Here is a 20311-nt window from a genome sequence, read left to right as displayed (position 1 = left end):
TTTGGCGAGCCCGATGGTTGGAAAGATTCCTTCGACGTCAAAACAGAGTTCTTCGATGAGTCAACAACTGTGCGAACCACTGTTGAATGGAGGAAGACCACACATGGCCGCTGGATATCCCTCATCCGGAATTCTCATCAGTGGTGAGGGAGATGATACAGAACCGCAAGTTCTAGCACTTGGGCCGCCTTACACCACCTTCTTTTGCAACCACAGCGAGTCAGCAACCAGGAAGAAATCGTGTATGGCCTTCAGGTAGGTCCAACCGGTAAGCTACTGGATCGATTCGTTGTAGCACTCGGTACGGACCATAGTACTTGTATCCCAACTTTTGGTTCAAAATCGGCCTCAATGTGGATTGCCGATACGGTTGAGCTCGAACGAACACCAATTGATTCACCTCAAATTCTCGCTTACATCGGCCTTTGTCATGCGTTTGCTTCATGCGGTTTTGGGCTATGGTTAGGTGAGTCTTGAGCCATCTCAATGTTTTATCTCGATCAGCAAGCTCCAAGTCAAGCTCAGTCCTATCCGCCGCCGCGAGTCTATCGTAGGCACGCAAGACAGGGGGAGTACGCCCGTAAACCGCCTCAAATGGGGTCATGTCGATGCTAGAGTGATGAGCGGTATTGTATGACCACTCAGCCCATGGAAGGAATTTGACCCAATCCTTTGGTCGATCCGCCACAAAGCATCGCAAGTATTGCTCCAGTCCGCGATTCACCACCTCAGTTTGGCCATCCGTCTCGGGGTGATAAGCTAAACTAAGGTTGATTTGAGTCCCTTGCAATCTGAAGAACTCGGACCAAAACTCACTGATGAAGATGTGATCCCGGTCTGACACGATCGTCCTAGGCATCCCATGCAAGCGTGCCACTTCCCGAACAAAAATTTCAACAACCCTTTTCGCTGAAAACGGGTGAGACAATGCTATAAAATGAGCATATTTGCTCAGTCTATCCACCACAACAAACACCACCGATTGTCCCCGAACCTCCGGCAGCCCCTCGATGAAGTCCATGGAGATATCCTCCCAAATACGCTCCGGTATAGGTAGTGGTTGCAGCAGCTAGGCTTGAGTGCCTCCGATTTGACTCGTTGGCAGATTTGACATTCACGCACATACTTCTTCACGTCCGTCTTCATCGCTGTCCATGTACAGTTTTGGGCCAGCCGCTTGTAGGTACGTAATACCCCTTCATGACCTGCTATAGGAGTATCATGGAAGTGTGCTAACCAACAACTCAAAATTAACCCTAAAAATACAATTTTTGTCGACCGCGTTCAAACTCACTCCACCCGCGTTCTAACGCAACTTATAGAAAACTTATTTTAATGGAAATTAAACACTAAAACATGAAATAAAAACACTCCTAAAGTGAATCCATGCTCGAGACGACGTCGGTGAAGTCCGAATCGTATCAAAATTGTTGGAGCATTTCCACCACACTCTAAAGGTTGGTCATGAGGGTGTCTTGAGGACTTATAGGAGGATATCTCAGAGTTGCACGTGGCCAGGATTGAGACAAGATGTGAAGAGTTTTGTCCGTACTTGTGAAGTTTGTCAAAGGGCTAAAGCAACCACCTTGAAATTGGACCGTGTTTGGGAGGACATTTCTATGGACTTCATAGAGGGTCTTTCGTTGGTATGTGGTTATTCTGTTATCTTTGTGGTGGTTGATAGATTGAGCAATCATGCACACTTTTTGGCATTGTCACATCCGTTTTTAGCTAAGACGGTGGCTGAAATTTTTGTTAGAGATATTGCTCGATTACATGGCATGCCACGCACGATTGTCTTGGGTCGTGATCGTGTATTTATGAGTGACTTTTGAACTAAGTTTTTTAGATTGTGGGGGACTCGATTAAACTTCAGCTCGACCCACTATCCACAGACGGACGGCCAAACCAAGGTGGTTAATTGAGGCATTGAGCAATATTTGAGATGCTTTGTTAGAGAGATGCCAAGATGATGGTTGGAGTTTTTACCGTGGGCGGAGTAGTCTTATAACACCGCCTACCATAGTAACATTGGCATGACTCTATTTGAGGTGGTATATGGACGCACGGCTCTGACGTTACGCACTTATGATCCTATGGCATCGGTAGATAAGACGGAGGTGGACTTAGCATTGATGGATAGAGACGCCACATTGAGGAGATTGCGTGCTCATCTTAAACTTGCTCAAAACCGCATGAAGCAAGTTTATGATCGAAGCCATAGGGAGCAGGAGTTCAACATCGGCAGTTGAGTGTTTGTGAAGGTGCAACCGTATTGACATGTGACCTTATGTCCGATGCGAAACCAAAAGTTAGCATATCGCTACTTTGGTCCGTTTCGGGTGTTGGAGCATATTTGTCCGGTTGCATATCGTTTAGAGCTACCGGAGGGGTCGAGAGTGCACCCTGTCTTTCATATTTTATTGTTGAGTGAGCGCATTGGAGATCATGAGATTGTTGGATCGGTTCTACCAGAGAAATTGGAGATAGAGATCGTAAAGCCAGTTCGAGTACTTGCTAGACGTCGACGATGATATGGTACTAGATTGGAGATGGAGATTCTAGTTGAGTGGTTTGGCAAGCAATCCGATGAGGCGACATGGGAGTTGGAGACTGATATCTTGGAGCGTTTCCCTGTCTTTTCACCTTGAAGGCAAAGTGGGGGAAGCGTGGTGGGCAAATACACTTAGTTAGGATCTTTACTTATTGCATTAGGTGTTTATTTTCATCAAAATAAAATTCTTGTAGGTCGCGTTCGAACGCAGGTGGAGTCGCGTTTGAACGTCCTTGTGAACGCCTACATCAGGTTCGCAAATATAGAGAACGCATATTATACGTTCGAACGCCTATATCGCATTCGCACATCCAAAGAAGAGGCTTTTTTAGTGCATTCAAACGCGATCGGTCGTGTTTGAACGCGATCGACGGGAATCGTCTAGAATTAGGGTTTCATATTATTTTAGGACTTGTTAGCTAGCCTCTATAAATATGTGGAAGGCAGCAAACTTCATTGTGCTATTGGATTATTGATTTTTTGCATCATATCTTCTCTCTAGACTTCTCCCTCCTCCTTCTTTACTATCCTTTCACATCTACCGTTGGCAAGGTTTCTCCTCGCTTTTAATCTTCCTCGACTATCGAGCCACCCCTCTTCTTTGGGATTTCGACCACTTCGTTCCCCTCATCTACTTCCCTTAATCACTTCCACAATCCACCCTCATCTCCATACCCATCCATAACCTTAACATCCACTTCACCCGTCACCACCACCAACACCCACGTTATTTCGTATTTTTGTCCCTACTATAGTTTGAAACTGCAAAGGGCATAAATACAAAAGTTGTAGATCAGGAAATTATGGATCCAACCTAGTTGGCTTCGTAATTTTCTAACTACCGGAGAATATCTGACAAATATTTTCCCATGGTTGCGCGAACTGATTCCTGTAATATATTCAGATCTTGAAGGAATCACTGTGTAGCCTATCTTTGGTACAAGACCCTATCAAGTGGTATCAGAGCTTATCACATGCCACGCACAATTGTCTCAGATCGTGATCGTGTATTTATGAGGGACTTTTGGACGGAGTTTTTCAAATTGCAGGGGACTCAATTGAATTTCAGTTCGGCCTACCATCCATAAACGAGCGACCAAATCGAGGTGGTCAATTGAGGCATTGAGCAGTACTTTAGGTGATTTGTTAGAGAGATGCTGAGACGATGGTTGGAGTTCTTATTGTGGGCGGAATGGTCTTACAACACCGCCTATCACAGTAGCATTGACATGACTCCATTTGAGGCGGTGTATAAACGCACGGCTCCGATATTATGCGCTTATAATCTAGTGGCATCTACAGATCGAACGAAGGTGGACTTAGCTTTGATAGATAGAGAAACCACATTGAGGAGGTTGCATGCACATCTTAAATTTGCTCAAAACCGCATGAAGTAAGTTTATGATCGCAGTCATCGGGAGCAAGAGTTCGACATCGGCAATTGGGTGATTGTGAGGATGCAACCGTATCGATAGGTAACCTTACGTCTGATGCAAAATCAGAAGTTAACACATCGCTACTTCAGTCCATTTCGGGTGTTAGAGCATATCGGTCCGGTTACATATCGTTTGGAGCTGCCGGAGGGGTCGAGAGTGCATCCTGTCTTTCATGTTTCATTGTTGAAGGAGTGGATTAGAGATCATGAGGTTGTTGGATCAGTTCTACCAAAGCTATTGGAGGAGATAGAAATCGTAGAGCCAATTCATGCACTTGCTAGATGCCGACGACGACATGGTACCAGATTAGAGATGGAGATTATAGTTGAGTGGCTTGGCAAGCCATCCGATGAGGCGACATGAGAGTTGGAGACTGATATTTTGGAGTGTTTCCCTGACTTTACGCCTTGAGGGCAAGGTGGAAGAAGCGTGGTGGGCTGATACATTTAGTTAGGATCTTTTCTTATTGCATTAGTTGTTTATTTTCATTAAAATAAAATTCATGTAGGTCACGTTCTAACGTAGGAGGGCTCGCATTCAAATACCCTTGTGAACGCCTGTATCAGGTTCGCATATACAAAGGATGAGAAAAGCGCGTTTGAACGCAGTCGGGTGCATTCAAACACCTACATCATGTTCGCACATACAGAGAACATATTTTGACGTTCGAACGCGATCAGTAGCTAAATTTATTATGAAATTCGATTATTGATTTCTTGTCTCTTATCTTCTCTCTATTCTCTCTCTCTCTCTCTTCTCCCTCTTCACCAACCTTCCATCTCAACCATTAGCAAGGTCTTTTATAACTTCTAATCTCCCCCGTCTATCGAGTCTTCCCACTTCTTTGGGATCTCGATCACTTCTTCTGCTTCGTCTTTATCCCTAAAATAACATCAACCATCCATCCTCATCTCCATTATCATCCATAACTCTAACTTCCACTCCACTCGTCACCACCACCATCACTCGCATATTTTCATATTTTAGTCCCAGTTGCAGTTCAAATCTGCAAAGGGCATAAATACAAAAATTGTAGATTAGGGAGTTACGGATCTAATCCATTTAGTTTTGTAATTTTCTGACTATAATAGAATATTTGGTGAATATTTTTTCACGATTGTGCGGATTAATTCTTATAATAAATCCAAATTTTGAAGGAATCGTTCTGTAGCCTATTTTTTGGTACCGTAACCCATCATTCGAATGTGATAATTTAAAATCACCCATTTGAATCAAGATTAAAATTTATTTTAAATTTTTACATCCAGCAAAGTTCTATAATTTTGATCACTCAAAAATCCTATTGGAGAACCTTGCAATGTCTTGCGAATACCTTCAAAATAACTTGCCTTTCTCTTTAATTATTTTCAATTTTCGCTTTGATTTTTTTGTCAACTTTTATAACAACTTGTGCATATGTTTATACAAAATTACTAACCTTTTTTTTTTTACACATTTTTCATATTTTAAAATATATAACTAGTTCCATAAACCTTCCTTATTTGTTTCTTTCAAATACCACCCAACATTGCTACAGCTGGACTAGTATGCATGCATAACAGTACGCACAACATTGCTCTGACGTGCTCAGGCTACCAGCAATGTCTTCCTTGTTTCGTTGTAAGTGTAAATAGTGACCATGTGAGACCCATCTGCCCACAATTAGATGTGGGTCCTAGCACTTGGTGATCACCTCCACCCATGCCCACAAACACACTAATTAAAGAAGACCTCGCGTAAATTTAGTACTTACGGTGAGATGCAGCTCGCATTTGTTTCTCTTTCTAATCTTTTTCTCCTTTTCTTATGCCGGGAAACGCGATGGGGTAGAATGCCCAAACACCGACAAGTGATCATATTTTGAATGAGCTCTGCCGCGTATGGAAAACTATTTATTGTGGATATTTCTTTTTTCAACGAGATCTGACGCTGGCCATGTGGGTGCTATTTTAAGAGAGTGGCTAGTGTGAATAGAAAACGGGTTGATCCTAACACCAAAATATTACTTCCTGGTGTTCCTGCCAAATTTAGAGTTTCATGTGATGGAAACAGTGGGCATCAGATGAGCTTATAAACAACCCTTTGAGGTAGTGACGAGTAACCCTTGTACAGAAGGGAAGTCCCATCTATACAGACGTGAGCAAATTTATCGGCATCCTTATAAAGTAATTCCATATCATCAAAATAATACCGTTTCATTAATCTCTGCCCATTTCTTTGTCTATATTCCTATCCTCTTCCTTTTCTTCGAATTGACTACAGTACTAGTAGGTCGTCAGACATCCACACACACATATATGTATATATATATATATATCATAAATGTGGCAGGACTGAGAGCAGGAAAGTAAGACAGGATATTTGATTTTGACATATCCTATCCCAAGGTTAACGGCTAAAAGTAATGAGCTGCATTAAAAAGAATTCCAGAAATCACGTTACTAAAAGGACCCCACTCCCGTATGATTAGTTCGGTCACACACATCCACCCTCCTTTTTTTTTTCCCCTAGTCTTCCTGTTCCCACTATAAATTAAACCCGATTCCCCCTTCCTCCCCACATTCAAAACAAATTCAGAACACTCAGTCTCTTCCTTCCTGTACATTGTAATTACGAGAGAGAGAGAGCGAGAGCGAGAGAGAGAGAGAGAGAGAGAGAGAGAGAGAGAGAGAGAGAGAGAGAGAAAGAGAGAGAGGAAAAGAGAATGAAATCTCCATCACAAACACTTCTCCTCCATCTCATCTTCCTCGCCTCAATCCTCACAAACCCCATCTGTCCTTCTCCCACCCCTCCGTCAGCAGCAGTTCAAGACCCTGAACTAGTAGTACAAGAAGTCGTGAGGTAATGCACATCAAACTTGTTTTTTCTTTCCATTTTTTCTTTTTTTTCTTTTCTTCTTTTCTGAGAAAACGCATCAAGGCAATCTTATCATTTCGTAGCACAATGTAAGATTTAGCATCTATATAACACAATTCAGGAGCATCAATGCTTCACGGCGGCGACTGGGCAGCAGCGTCTCATGCCGCACCGGCAACCCGATCGATGACTGCTGGCGGTGCGACCCCAACTGGGAGAAAAACAGGCAGCGCCTAGCGGATTGCTCCATCGGGTTCGGCCGTAACGCAATCGGAGGCCGCGACGGAGACATCTACGTCGTGACCGACAGCGGCGATGACGACCCGATAAACCCCAAGCCAGGCACGCTCCGCTACGCCGTCATCCGAGACGAGCCGCTGTGGATCACCTTCGGCCACGACATGACAATCAAGCTCAAGGAGGAGCTCATCATGAACTCGTATAAAACCCTCGATGGCCGCGGCGCAAATGTGCACATCGCCGGTGGGCCGTGCATCACGGTGCAGTACGTGACGAACGTCATCATTCATGGCCTCCACATCCACGACTGCAAGCCCGGGGGCAACGCGTACGTGCGCGACTCGCCGGAGCATTACGGGTGGCGCACGGTGTCGGATGGCGATGGTGTGTCCATCTTCGGGGGGAGCCACGTATGGGTTGATCATTGCACGCTGTCGAGCTGCACCGATGGGCTTATCGATGCCATCCATGGATCGACGGCCATCACCATCTCTAATAACTACATGACCCACCACGACAAGGTCATGTTGCTGGGACACAGTGATACGTTGATGGCGGACAAGAGCATGCAGGTCACCATTGCGTTCAATCACTTCGGAGAAGGGCTCGTGCAGAGGATGCCCAGGCGAGTTTTCTCTTTCTTGACCCAGAAATTTTTTTTACTTAGTATTCTTTTGCATAATACCGTATAGATTTTGATTTTTGGGTTTCTACATAATTATAGCTGTATTATTTAAGATATCATGATTGCTCCTATATTTTTTAAATATTATAATTTTACTAAAATCCTTCAATCGTTAGTTTTTAACAGAATTTTTATAGAATATCTCTAACATAAAGTTGTGAAAGTGAATAAATACACATAAATGACTAAAATATATTTTTCATTTTCTTACAAATAAGTTTTTTTTTCCTTTTTGTACTATGATATCGATAACATTATATAGCTTAAGAATTATTTTAAATAATTTATATAAGGGTTAAAATAGTCTTTTACTAACCTAAGGGTTTACTTTGACCATGATTAGTTAGACATAACACAAGGCATGTTATATTTGAAAGGGCTCTCGGTGATATTTTGAAAAATATAATAGTTATTATAAACGTAAAATCTACTAATTTTAGTGTATGAAGAGGTTCGATCATTTAGAGGCACTATTTAATAATGTTCAGTTTTTAAAGTGAATTGTCGTTTTGTGAGAAAATGACATCTTACCCAAAAGACAAGATATATTTATGAATTAGGGATGTAGTTTTATGCATTATGCAGATATATCTTAAAAAGGAAAGGTTGGGGGGTGTGGGTTCTTCCATGCTGATGCCTTGGAAAAGTACAGATGTAACTATGTAACTAAAAGAAACTATAAAATTACCTAACTGGACTTCTAAATAATTATTTATGTAGGTCCAGAGAAAAGATTGAACGCATAATTCACTAATTCTATATCCCCCTGACCCTTTCCCAAATGAATCATGTCTCAGTTTGACGTGGATCACATTTTTAATATTTATCTGAGTCCTCTTTTTAGTAGAGAGAAGATAACGTCGTTTGCCTAGGTGGTTTTCCAAAATGTATTGTTATCTATATTATATTTTAGAAGATTCGTTGTTAGGAGGTAGTTGAGGGTAGGAAGTTGTAGATCTTTTACTTTAGTCCCATATTTAAAAGAAGAAAGAAGATAAGGTCACTTATAAGAAAAGCCTCAAAGGCAAAAGAAACTGTATAAAGCACGTTCAAAATTATCTATTGCCGACAGACTTACAATAACCGGACAATTTTCCAATCCAATGTAACGTTAATACCATGAATAGATTTTCTGTTGATAAAATAATAAAGAATAGATATTAAATGCCAACATTATGATACACAGATCAAATAAGCATTTCAAGGCAAATTACAACGTCTAAACAGCAGTAGCTTCCTTTAAGATCAATTTTGTGTCCAGCAAGCTAAATTTTATAATTTAGCAACTAAATTATTCTCTCTCATCTTACACTTGTGTCGATATATGAGATTAATGGGTAGAGTATCGATCGGCAGGTGTCGGCATGGATATTTCCATGTGGTGAATAATGACTACACCCACTGGGAAATGTACGCCATCGGAGGCAGCGCTGCGCCCACCATCAATAGTCAAGGGAACAGATTCTTGGCGCCAAACAACGAGTTCGCCAAAGAGGTGATTATATATATATATATATATATATATATATATATTTTATTTATTTATTTATTTATTTATTGCTGTAATGATTCCTTAATTCGACGGTTCAAACGTCACGCTGTCAGCACACAGTGTTACAGTACGCAGTTGTCTTCGTTAGTCAACCCCACCCAAAAAGTTTTCGAATGGCTTTCGTTAATCAAGTCGAATCCACTTGTCTAAGATTCCTGCAACAACCCTACGCACCAATGTCTAATATAGGGTTAGGTGTTAGAATTCGTGCTATCTGGTCAGTAGTGGATGTCATTAAAGACGCGCCTAATTTTAATTAAACCACAAAGTTTGTGCTAATTTTTAATGTCTGTTTTTCTCAACTTAAGTGGTTATGTACATCCTTTTGTTTTTATTATAGTTAATGCCTTAATAGTATATGGGTATTTATCATTCTAATATTGTGTTTTGCTTTAATTTTCCCAACAACACTCAATTACCATAGAAAAGAAATTAGATGAACTATGTATAATGACTGTAATATTTCTTGCACAAGTTAACCTGTCCCACGTATCTCTGTGAATGGTTGCCCCCTCCATTTAGACAGCTATTATAGAGGTGTATTTAGGTTCTTTTTTTTATATAAAAGTAACATAATATTTTCTATTCCATCAAAGATGCTTTTGAAACAGTAAAAGCCAAAGCATTAGTGTAATGAGTAGAACTATATGATCATATAGGATGCTAATGGTAATTAAGAAAAATATTTGCTGTAAATTATGAATTTCTATTTAAAATATTGGTATTGGTTGGTAAGAACCTTCACTTTGATTCACCTTAGTATTAGTGGTAATGTTCTTTGATCTTGTAGGTGACCAAGCGTGAGGATTCCTCCGAGAGTGAGTGGAAGAAGTGGAACTGGAGATCGGAAGGAGATCTGCTGCTTAATGGAGCATTCTTCACACCATCGGGAGCCGGAGCCTCATCAAGCTATGCAAAAGCCTCTAGCTTAGGAGCCAGGCCTTCCTCTTCGGTTGGCTCCGTTACTCTGTCGGCTGGGGCACTCTCATGCAAGAAAGGCTCTCGCTGTTAAGACCCATATAAATTAATTTTAATTTATACGAATCAAGAATGATCGAATTGGATGGTGTATCTTTACTTATTCTTCCCTTAAATGTAACTACTAGCCTTTATGATTCAACCTCACCCTGTTGTTCCCACTTTGCAAATGTGAAATGTAACTAGCTCGAAGGAGCAGCAAGTCATGATGTGTTTGATACTATCAAAATTTATGTTCTCAATGAAGTACATTCATGATATATTTCACAAAATTGAAGTACTATAATGCATGTGAGCACGACCCAACCCGTTCTCTTACAGGATTAAGGGTTTACAGAATATGGCGCCGCAAGGGAAGATGTGATAACTGCACCGTTGAGATAACTTTAAAGAGCTTGGCTGTTTCTAGATCTACAACTGTAGATATATATCATGATTGAAAACATTCATTTCCATATCTTAATCCTGAATTGATCAATAATGGGTCCTCTCTGCATGATTTGTATTGTTCAATAAAAGGGGCATAATAAAGTACTAGTAGGAACGTACACGTTTCGACCAATTAATAAATTGTAAAGCAATCAAATCTAGGCAACTAGGAAGCAGTATAAATACAACTATCTAATTCGAATTGACCAAGTCAACTATAATTGGCATACTATAGTTTTATTATACAATTTGGTACCATAATAACTTGCTAATTACACTAAAATTCTACGGTACTTATTCCACGATTGTTCTAACCTTTTATATTCTAAGGAAACAATACTATAGTCATCCACTGATCAGAAGGGTAAACCTTTTCAGTTAGATTGTATTTAAGAGTTGACAGGAACTACATCTTGCCCATAAAATGTACACAGCTGCTTGCAAGCTATACAAGTATGCAAAGGTATTATATAATAGTTCTATATACTCTAAATAAATACAGAAAATTTTATAATAGTCAAATCTCTCTTTGCAAGTGAACACTCCCTTTCACTCATGTAGCGAGATGATTAGGACCCTCACATGCTAGTGTTAGCTACTGCATATACACACAAAGATGGGGAGTGCCTTCTCACCTCCTTGATCGGGTGAGGTTGGTCTACTTTTAAGCCCCACCATGTGAGTATGGTTGCTGGACGTTTGACAATTAACTAATAATAGAAGATGTTACATCGATGTCCATAGAAGATATGCTAAACTTACTGTGTGCGTGTATATATATATATATATATATATATATATATATATGGTCCACATTCATGGACATCTTAGCTAAAGATTCAACTGGAGACATGTGAATCATTGTCATAATTTAGAAGAGATACAGTACGTACGGATTGTAAAGCTGCCAATATTATTATTATTTTATTTGCAAAAGAGATATGATCAACTAAGATACAGTTACAGCCTAGCTAACAGTCACCAGAAACATCGTAATGAATTATTTGCAAAATCAGGATAAGCCTAGCCCAAGCGTTGTCAGTTATCTATGTCCCTTTTAAGGCTAAGTTCCTAAATTAATTGATCCTATTTTTTTTAGTATTAATTTAGGTACTTTGAACTAGAGTAACATAATTTGGTTTTTAATTTTGAACTAGATTAATAGTGCACTTATTATTTGTGATATGAAATGAAAAAGTGTTGATTTTGAAGGAAAATAGATAATATGTAAATTTGATGGATATAATATCTTTTTTATGTCATGATGGCGGCCATTATTATAATATACGAATATTATATAGTATCTATAATAGCTATTCGTGAGCTTAAATATATATTATTATAGAGTTATTTGAAATATATATATATACTTATATTAATTTATTGGATATTAGTATTTATCAAAAAAGAATAGTAGTTATGTTTTGAATAATACTATCAGTATAAAATTGCACCTAATAAGTAACAAAACAACTACAGTAAGTAATTGTAATATCAGGACAAAATATTGATTATAATTTAGGATAAATTAATAATGCGTGGTTACGATAAGAAATTATTTTTTTGACAAATTAATTATAATTAGTTAAAAACCATCATATGTCATATATAATTTCATATCCCAACTCCCTAATTTAAGACTCAATGGACCTTGCTAACAAAAACTAATCATAGCAAACGTGAAAGGTGGTTGTTTAGTATTTATAGTTATGATGAGTAGTCTTACCTCTTAGAGAGTTCTCACATATTATGATATATTACATATTATGTATACGCATTCTGTTTTAGCATCCAGTATGATTATATGAACTTATATAGAGATGATTACAGTTGAGCAGTATTATAATTCACTCGATTATATTAATCTTGGATATGAATATACTAATAATATCTAGATACGATTGGAGACGATTATATTATTATGTCTTTATGTCAAAATGATCTCTAGTATGAGTATGTATGCATAAGATATATTATAAGAGATTATATTGCATCATATTTCTGTTGACTTACCATCTAAATTCTTGAGATGCACGACCAGTTATAGTATTAGATAAACATATATGTTATATCATTTAGAAAGAAATGCATGAGTTCTTATGGATATGATAGTTGGTAAAATGATGTGATTCGGATCTGATCAGATTAATTCATGGAGACATTGGGCTTGATTGATAAAGTCTATTTATCTTTTAATTATTTTATAATGTAAGCCTTTTAGGCAAGTCTACTTTAGTCATGTGAGTCATTAAAGCAAGTCGAAATAAGTCATAACAGCCCTTAAGAACAATCTAATTAAGTCAAGTAAGCCATTAAGGCAAGTCCAATTAAGTCATGTAAACCTTTAAGATAAATTCTAATTCGAGTCGTGTTAGCCTTTAGAGCTAGTCGTAGGACTCATTGTAACTTACCTCTATATATAGAGGGGTTATGCTCCTTGTTAAGCATCCAAGCATTGAGAAAATATTCTAGCCTTGGGTTTATCTTAGAATTAAGTGTAAGATAACCTAGGAATAGAAGTAAATTAATATCCCTTTATCACTGCCATCGCTGCCCATCATCTTCCTCACCATCACCACCACCATCATCCTTTCTTCCACCCACTCCATCTACCATCATTCACCCTAATCAAAGCATACACTCCCTTATTGCGGATCATCTCTAGTTGGTCCATAACAACTTGGTATTAGAGCCATTGTTATGCTCGGACCAGATGACAATCACATGAGAGATGGTAACAAGAATAATTGGGGAGACTTCTACGGTCGAGGATCCACCACCGGCGACAACTACTCAACTACCCAAGAGCACAAGTCCATCGCAAGAACTGCCAACCCCACCATTCTCGATAGCACAATCGGAGGTGCTTCAATCCTTGCAATCAAACAAGCATTCATGGTTGAGATGGTGATACACTTAGGATTTTATCTAATTAGCTAAATCCAACTCTGCGCAGTTTTAGAAAAATATTTGTAGAATATTTGACACATATCCAAATAATATCAAACTAATTAAATAAGGTCGATAACCTCTAGATCTACAACTTTGATATTCATGACTTCTCCAGATTCGAAATATACCTATGACAAAATGAAAGCTTAATCTAAAAGGTATTCGGAGAAGATAAGGAATACTGGTTTAGTTGGTTTGTTAGGGTTTTATATTATTTTAGGACTTGTTGGCTAGCTTCTATAAATTTGTGGATGGCACCCAACTTTAGATTGCTATTGGATTATTGATTTCTTGCCTCTTATCTTCTCTCTGGACTTCTCCCTCTTCCCTCTTCACCATCCTTCCACCTCCACCGTTGGCAAGGTTTCTCTTCGCTTCTAATCTCCCTCGACTATCGAGCCACCCGTCTTCTTTGGGATCTTGACCATTTCGTTCCCTTCGTCTACTTCCCTTAATGACTTCCACAATCCACCATCATCTCCATACCCATCCAAAACCCTAACATCCACTCCACCTGTCACCACCACCATCACTCATGTTATTCCATATTTTCGTCCCTGCAACAGTTCGAATCTGTGAAGGGCGTAAATACAAAAGTTGTAGAAGATACAGATCCAACCCAATTAGTTTCGTAATTTTATAACTACCGAAGAATATCTTACGAATATTTTCCTACGGTTGCGCGGACTGCTTCCGACAATAAATTCAGATCTTAAGGAATTATTCCATAGCTGATCTTGTGGTTCTAGATCCTATCAATTTGGCCTATCAAAGTGGTATCAGAGCCTATCAAAGTGGTATCAGAGCCTATCAATTGGTATCAGAGCAGACGAACCTCAGACCTCCATTAATGGTTGAAATAAGAAAGATGACATCAATAAGGAGACCTATGGAGAGCACACCGACAAGGGAAGACTCAATGTACGATGATCCTAACCGTGAGGTCGATTCCCTTGGAGTGACCATGGCAGGACCAAGACGACCAACGTCTATGGGTTCGAATATGGATGAACTAAGGGGCATGTTTCAAACATTGTTGCATAGAGTTGACAACATACAAAATGATCATAATGAATTCAAGGAATATATCGTGAATCGATTGGGTTCGTCATCTCCTCGACGACGAATGGAGTTTCAAGAAGGACCAGCGATGGGACCCATCGAATCGATACCCCACAGGTCCAGGTGCGTCATATGAGTGTCAATGATCCCCTCCTACCTATGCCTTCACATCATCCCCCACCTCTGTTACAAAACCCAAGACCGACGGTAGTGGAACCCGAGAGGTGAGAGGCACCAGTGCACTTCGTTAATGAGGAGGATTGGCACTATGAGGATGAGGTTGATCCCTATGGAGATGGTGATGGACGTGCTTGAGGATTTAGAGAAAGTGATCAACATGCACAAAGGTTTAGACCTGAACTAAAGATCTTTCAGGAACCTAACAATGCTATTCGGGCGAGAACCGCACGTTTGGACTTTCCAAAATTCCAAGGCGGTGATCCAACGGATTGGGTATTTCAAGTTGAATAATATTTTGATTGTCAAGGTACAGCGAAAAATGCAAAAGTCTAGATGGCAAGTTTTCCCCTCCAAGTAACGGCATTGCATTGGTATAGATTGATTATTCGTGGTGGTGGATTTACCGGATGGATTGATTTTTGTAGGAGGATTACACGCAGATTTGGGACAGCGGCATATGAAGATTTTGCTGCCACATTAAGCAAGATGGTTCAAAGGACTACCGTATTGGAGTACCAAGCTGAGTTTGAAAGAGTTAATAGTCGTTGTGAGCCACCGTGGCCTAAACGTACATTGATGAGTACATTTATCTTAGGGCTGCAAGAGGAGATACAAGCGGATGTTCGTGCTCTATGTCCTACTACTCTTGAGGAGGCCTTTGAGAAGGCCGTGAGGATGGAACAAAAACATATGGCTCTAAAAATGGTAGCGAAAACCAATTGGGGCAACCGAGATCGGCGGTTTGCACCTAGAACGCCGGCTGTAAATTCTACGGTTTCAAAAACAGCGGCTGTGACTACTAGACATGACCACCTTTGAGACCTTTTTTCGATGTTAGAGGAGGCACTAGACCCCCCGTTCGAACTCGCATGTGCTTTCGATGTGATCATCGTTTCACCCCCGGTCATCGGTGTTCTAAACCGATCGGGAGTGTGATGCTGATCGATGGTCCTGAGGAGGATGATGAGATTGATGATGATGGAGAGTGTCCAGAGGAGACCCATGAGGAGACCGTTGAGAAGGGCGTTGAGGCAGATATCCAAGCTGAAATATCGATGCATGCATATTCAGGTACTTCTGTGCTGAGGACGTTACGAGTAAATAGACTCGTTAGAAAGCATTGTGTGCACATCCTCATTGATTCGGGGAGTACACACAACTTTCTAGACGAGAGGTTAGTGAGGAGATTGGGTTTGGATGCCGAACCAACTACGGGGTTTGACGTTGCTATTGGAGACAGCACGAAGCTTAGGGCGGAGAGTTTGAAAGAATTTGCAACTACATAATGGGTTGGTCAGACTCAGCCCTCTGCAGCACCTTCATCAGTGGACTCAGGTTCAACATACAAGCAGAGATCAAGGCCACGAGGCCTAGGACATTGTTGGAGGCCTTTTCTACAGTGGCCATAATGGAGGAGAAGGTCAGGGAGCTATGAAGAAACTCCAAGGTGCCATGGAGCCCTACGGACTGAGAGGATCCCAGCCGGTTACATCAAGCAATGCTAGATTTGGTCCTCCCACTCTACCATAAGGGGGGAAGTCCCTACCACCTAGTGCTTCTCCCATCGACTTTGAAGGGCAACGAAAGAGCTTCTCCTGAAGGGTTTATACTTCTACTGCGACGAGAAGTTTGCTCCAGAACACAAGTGTTGTAAACAACCTACGATTATCATGTTCCTCGGAGGAGACGAGGATAGCAAAATGGAGCCATGGGGCAATGAAGGGGAGGTAGCAGATATGGAGGCCGTGGACCATGAAGATGAGGTGCATGACGAGTTGAGCTTACATGCCTATTTGGGCTCGCGAGCACCCCAAACCCTTTGGGTAGAAGGTTTAGTCAAGAAGCACCGAGTCGAGATACTAATTAACTCGGGCAGCATACATAATTTCATGGATGAGAAGTTAGTGTGACAAATTGGGTTAGGAGTGACTCCAACCATCGAATTCAATGTAGCCATCGGAGACGACACAGTCTTACAGACCGATAGTAGTTGTGGTAGAGTTGAGGTGCAGATCCAAGATGAGATGTTTTCGTTGGACTTGTAGCCTTATGTGCTCAAGGGGGCTAACTTGGTCCTAGGAGTTCAATGGCTTTAGGTCTTAGGCCAAATCCTAGTTGATTTTGGCATGATGCAGATGGACTTCGAGTATGAGGGGAGACCAATTTGACTCGAAGGGTTGCAACCGAACCCTAGAGCTAGCCTTCAAGCCCTAACCTGGTTACCACAAGTCGGCTGCCATGGCTTGTTGATGTGGTTGGTTTCAACCATGGAGGAACCAAATCCAAGTAACACAATAGCCGCTAATGCTCCTAGTGCGAAAGAAGGACAACTTATAGTGATTCTGCGTGGATTACTGAACACTAAATGCCATCACCATGAAGGACTAATAATCGATACCGATTATCGAGGAATTATTGGATGAGTTAGCCGGTGCCACCATCTTCACCATCTAAATTTGCGGGCCAGCTATCACCAGATTAGGGTTTGGGCAACCGACGTTCACAAAATAGCCTTTCGAACCTATGATGGTGATAGACCTAGTTAGGATCTTTACTTATTACATTAATTATTTATTTTTATTAAAATAATATTCCTATGAGTCGTGTTCGAATGTAGGTGGGGTCGCGTTTGAACGCCCTTGCGAACGTCTACATCAGGTTCGCAAATACAAAGAATGCATAATGTGCATCCAAACACGGTGGGCGAGTTTGAACGCCTGCATCGCGTTCGCACATACAGAGAATGTCTTTTGTGCGTTCGAATGCGATTGGGTGCGTTCGAACGCGATCGACGAGAATCCTCTAGAATTAGGGTTATTATTATTAGGACTTGTTGGCTAGCATCTATAAGTATGTGGATGGTAGCCAAATTTATTATGAAATTGGATTATTGATTTCTTGCCTCTAATCTTCTTTCTAGACTCTCTCCCTTCTCCCTCTTCACCATCCTTCCACTTCTACCGTTGGTAAGGTTTCTCCTAACTTCTAAAATCCCTCATCTGTTGAGCCACCCCTCTTCTTTGGGATCTCGACCACTTCATTCCCTTTGTTTATATCCCTTAACCACATCCACCATCCACCTTTATCTCCATACCCATTCATAACCCTAACATCCGCTCCACCCATCACTACCACTATCACCCACGTTATTTTATATTTTTGTCACAATTGCATTTCGAATTTGCAAAGGGCGTAAATATAAAAGTTGTAGATCAAGAAGTTACGAATCTAATCCACTTAGCTTTGTAATTTTCTAAGTATAAAATAATATTTGACGAATATTTTTCCACAATTGCACGGACTGATTCCTACACTACGTCCAGATCTTGAAAAAATCGTTCCATAGCCGATCTTTTGGTACAGTTACCCATCAATTTGGTATCAGAGCCAGGAAAATCTCAGACCTCCATTAATGGTTAAAACAAGAAAGATGACATCAATAAGGAGACTTATGGAGAGCACACCGACAAGGGAAGACTCAACCCACAATAACCTTATCCGTGAGGTCGATTTCTTTGGAGCAACCACAATAGGACCGAGTCAATCAACGTCCATGGGTGTGAATATGGGTTTGGCGGATGAACATAGGGGCATGTTCCAAACATTGTTGCATAGAGTTGATGCAATACAAAAGGATTACAATGATTTAAAGGGAATATGTCATGAACCGATCGGGTTCAACATCTCCTCGACAACGATCGGAGCCTCAAGAAGGACCAGCGGTGGGACTTCATCGATCCAATACCCCACAGGTCCAGGTATGACATGAGAGTGTCAATGATCCCCTCTTACCCATACCTACACGTCATCCCATACCTCTGTTACAAAATCCAAGACCGGCGGTGGTGGAACTCGAGAGGCGTGTGGCACCGGTGTGCTTCGTCGATGATGAGGATTGGCACTTTGAGGATGAGGCTGATCCCTTTGGAGATGGTGATGGACATACTCGAGGATTTAGAGAAGGTGATCAACATGCATAAAGATTTAGACCTGAACCAAGGATCTTTTGCGAACCCGACAATGCTATTCGGGGAAGAACCGCACGCTTGGACTTTTCAAAATTCCAAGGCGGTGATCTAACAGATTGGGTGTTTCAAGTTGAACAATATTTTGATAGTCAAGAGACAGTGGAGGACACAAAGGTCGAGATGGCAAGCTTTCACCTCCAAGGAACGGCATTGCATTGGTATTTGTGGTGGTAGATTTATCGGATGGGCTGACTTTTGTAGGAGGATTACACGTAGATTTGGGACAACGATATATGAAGATTTTGCTGCCACATCAAGCAAGATGGTTCAAAGGACTACCGTATTAGAGTACCAAGCTAAATTTGAAAGAGTTAGTAGTCGTTGTGAGCCACCTTGCCCCGTACTGACATTGATCAGCACATTTATTTCAGGGCTACGAGAGGAGATACAAGCGGATGTTTGTACTCTTTGTCCTATCACTCTTGAAGAGGCCTTTGAGAAGGTCGTGAGGATGGAGCAAAAGCATAAGGCTCTCAAGATGGTAGCAAAATCAAATTGGGCCAACCGAGATGGGCAGTTTGCACTTAGAATGCCGGCTAGAAATTCTGCGGGTTCGAAAACAACGACTGCGAGCACTAGACCACGACCACCTTTAAGACCTTCTTCTGATGTTAGAGGAGGCACTAGACCCCCCATTCGAACTCTCACACCTACCCAAGTGGAGGAGCGAAGAGCGAAGGGCCTTTGCTTTGGATGTGATGAGCATTTCACCCTCGGTTATCAGTTTTCCAAACCGATCCGGAGTGTGATGCTCATCGACGGTCTTGATGAGGGTGATGAGGTTGTTGATGATGGAGAGTGTTCAGAGGAGGTCTATGAGGAGGTCGTTGTAGAGGGTGCGGAGGAAGATATCCAAGCTGAAATATCGATGCATGCATATTCGAGTAGTTCTACACCGAGGACGTTATGAGTAGGCATACTCGTTAGAAAGTATTGTGTGCACATTCTCATCGATTCATCGAGTACACACAACTTTCTAGATGAGAGGTTAGTGAGGAGATTGGGTTTGGATGCCGAAACAACCACGGGATTCGACGTTGCTATTAGAGACGGCACGAAGCTTAAAGAGGAGAGCTTGTGTCGTTGGGTCGGTATACGGGTGCAAGGACACGACATCATTGTGGACTCGTATCTGTTGGTGCTGCTAGGAGCGGACATGATCCTTGGCACTCAATGGTTACAAAGTTTGGGACTCATCATATTTGATTTTCAGAGCATGTGGATGAAATTTAAGCAAGGAAACAAAGATGTGTAGCTTGATGGCGTTCGATCTCCATATGATTCTTAGGATGCAGCCTATGGTGGGGTTGCAATTTGTGAGTGATTTTACCTATCTTCTACAGTTAGGACCAGCAGGAG

The 20311-nt window shown here is 41.0% G+C and overlaps 1 protein-coding gene across 1 annotated transcript; it reads left to right on the top strand.

Annotated features, from left to right (window-relative positions):
- The first annotated feature begins 6567 nt into the window (after window positions 1-6567).
- On the top strand, window positions 6568-10507 carry LOC140772708 (probable pectate lyase 5). Its single transcript, XM_073114907.1, has 4 exons — window positions 6568-6831; window positions 6968-7711; window positions 9128-9266; window positions 10114-10507. Exons 1-4 carry the CDS (start codon window positions 6695-6697, stop codon window positions 10333-10335), a joined length of 1242 nt encoding a protein of 413 aa, XP_072971008.1. The 5' UTR covers window positions 6568-6694; the 3' UTR covers window positions 10336-10507.
- The last annotated feature ends 9804 nt before the right edge of the window (window positions 10508-20311 follow it).

Source organism: Typha angustifolia, chromosome 12 (assembly GCF_048772165.1).
Source record: "Typha angustifolia cultivar Huaian chromosome 12, ASM4877216v1, whole genome shotgun sequence".
Classification (NCBI taxonomy): domain Eukaryota; kingdom Viridiplantae; phylum Streptophyta; class Magnoliopsida; order Poales; family Typhaceae; genus Typha; species Typha angustifolia.
The sequence above is the reverse complement of the archived record's forward strand: the minus strand, read 5'-3'. Positions and strand labels throughout refer to the sequence as shown.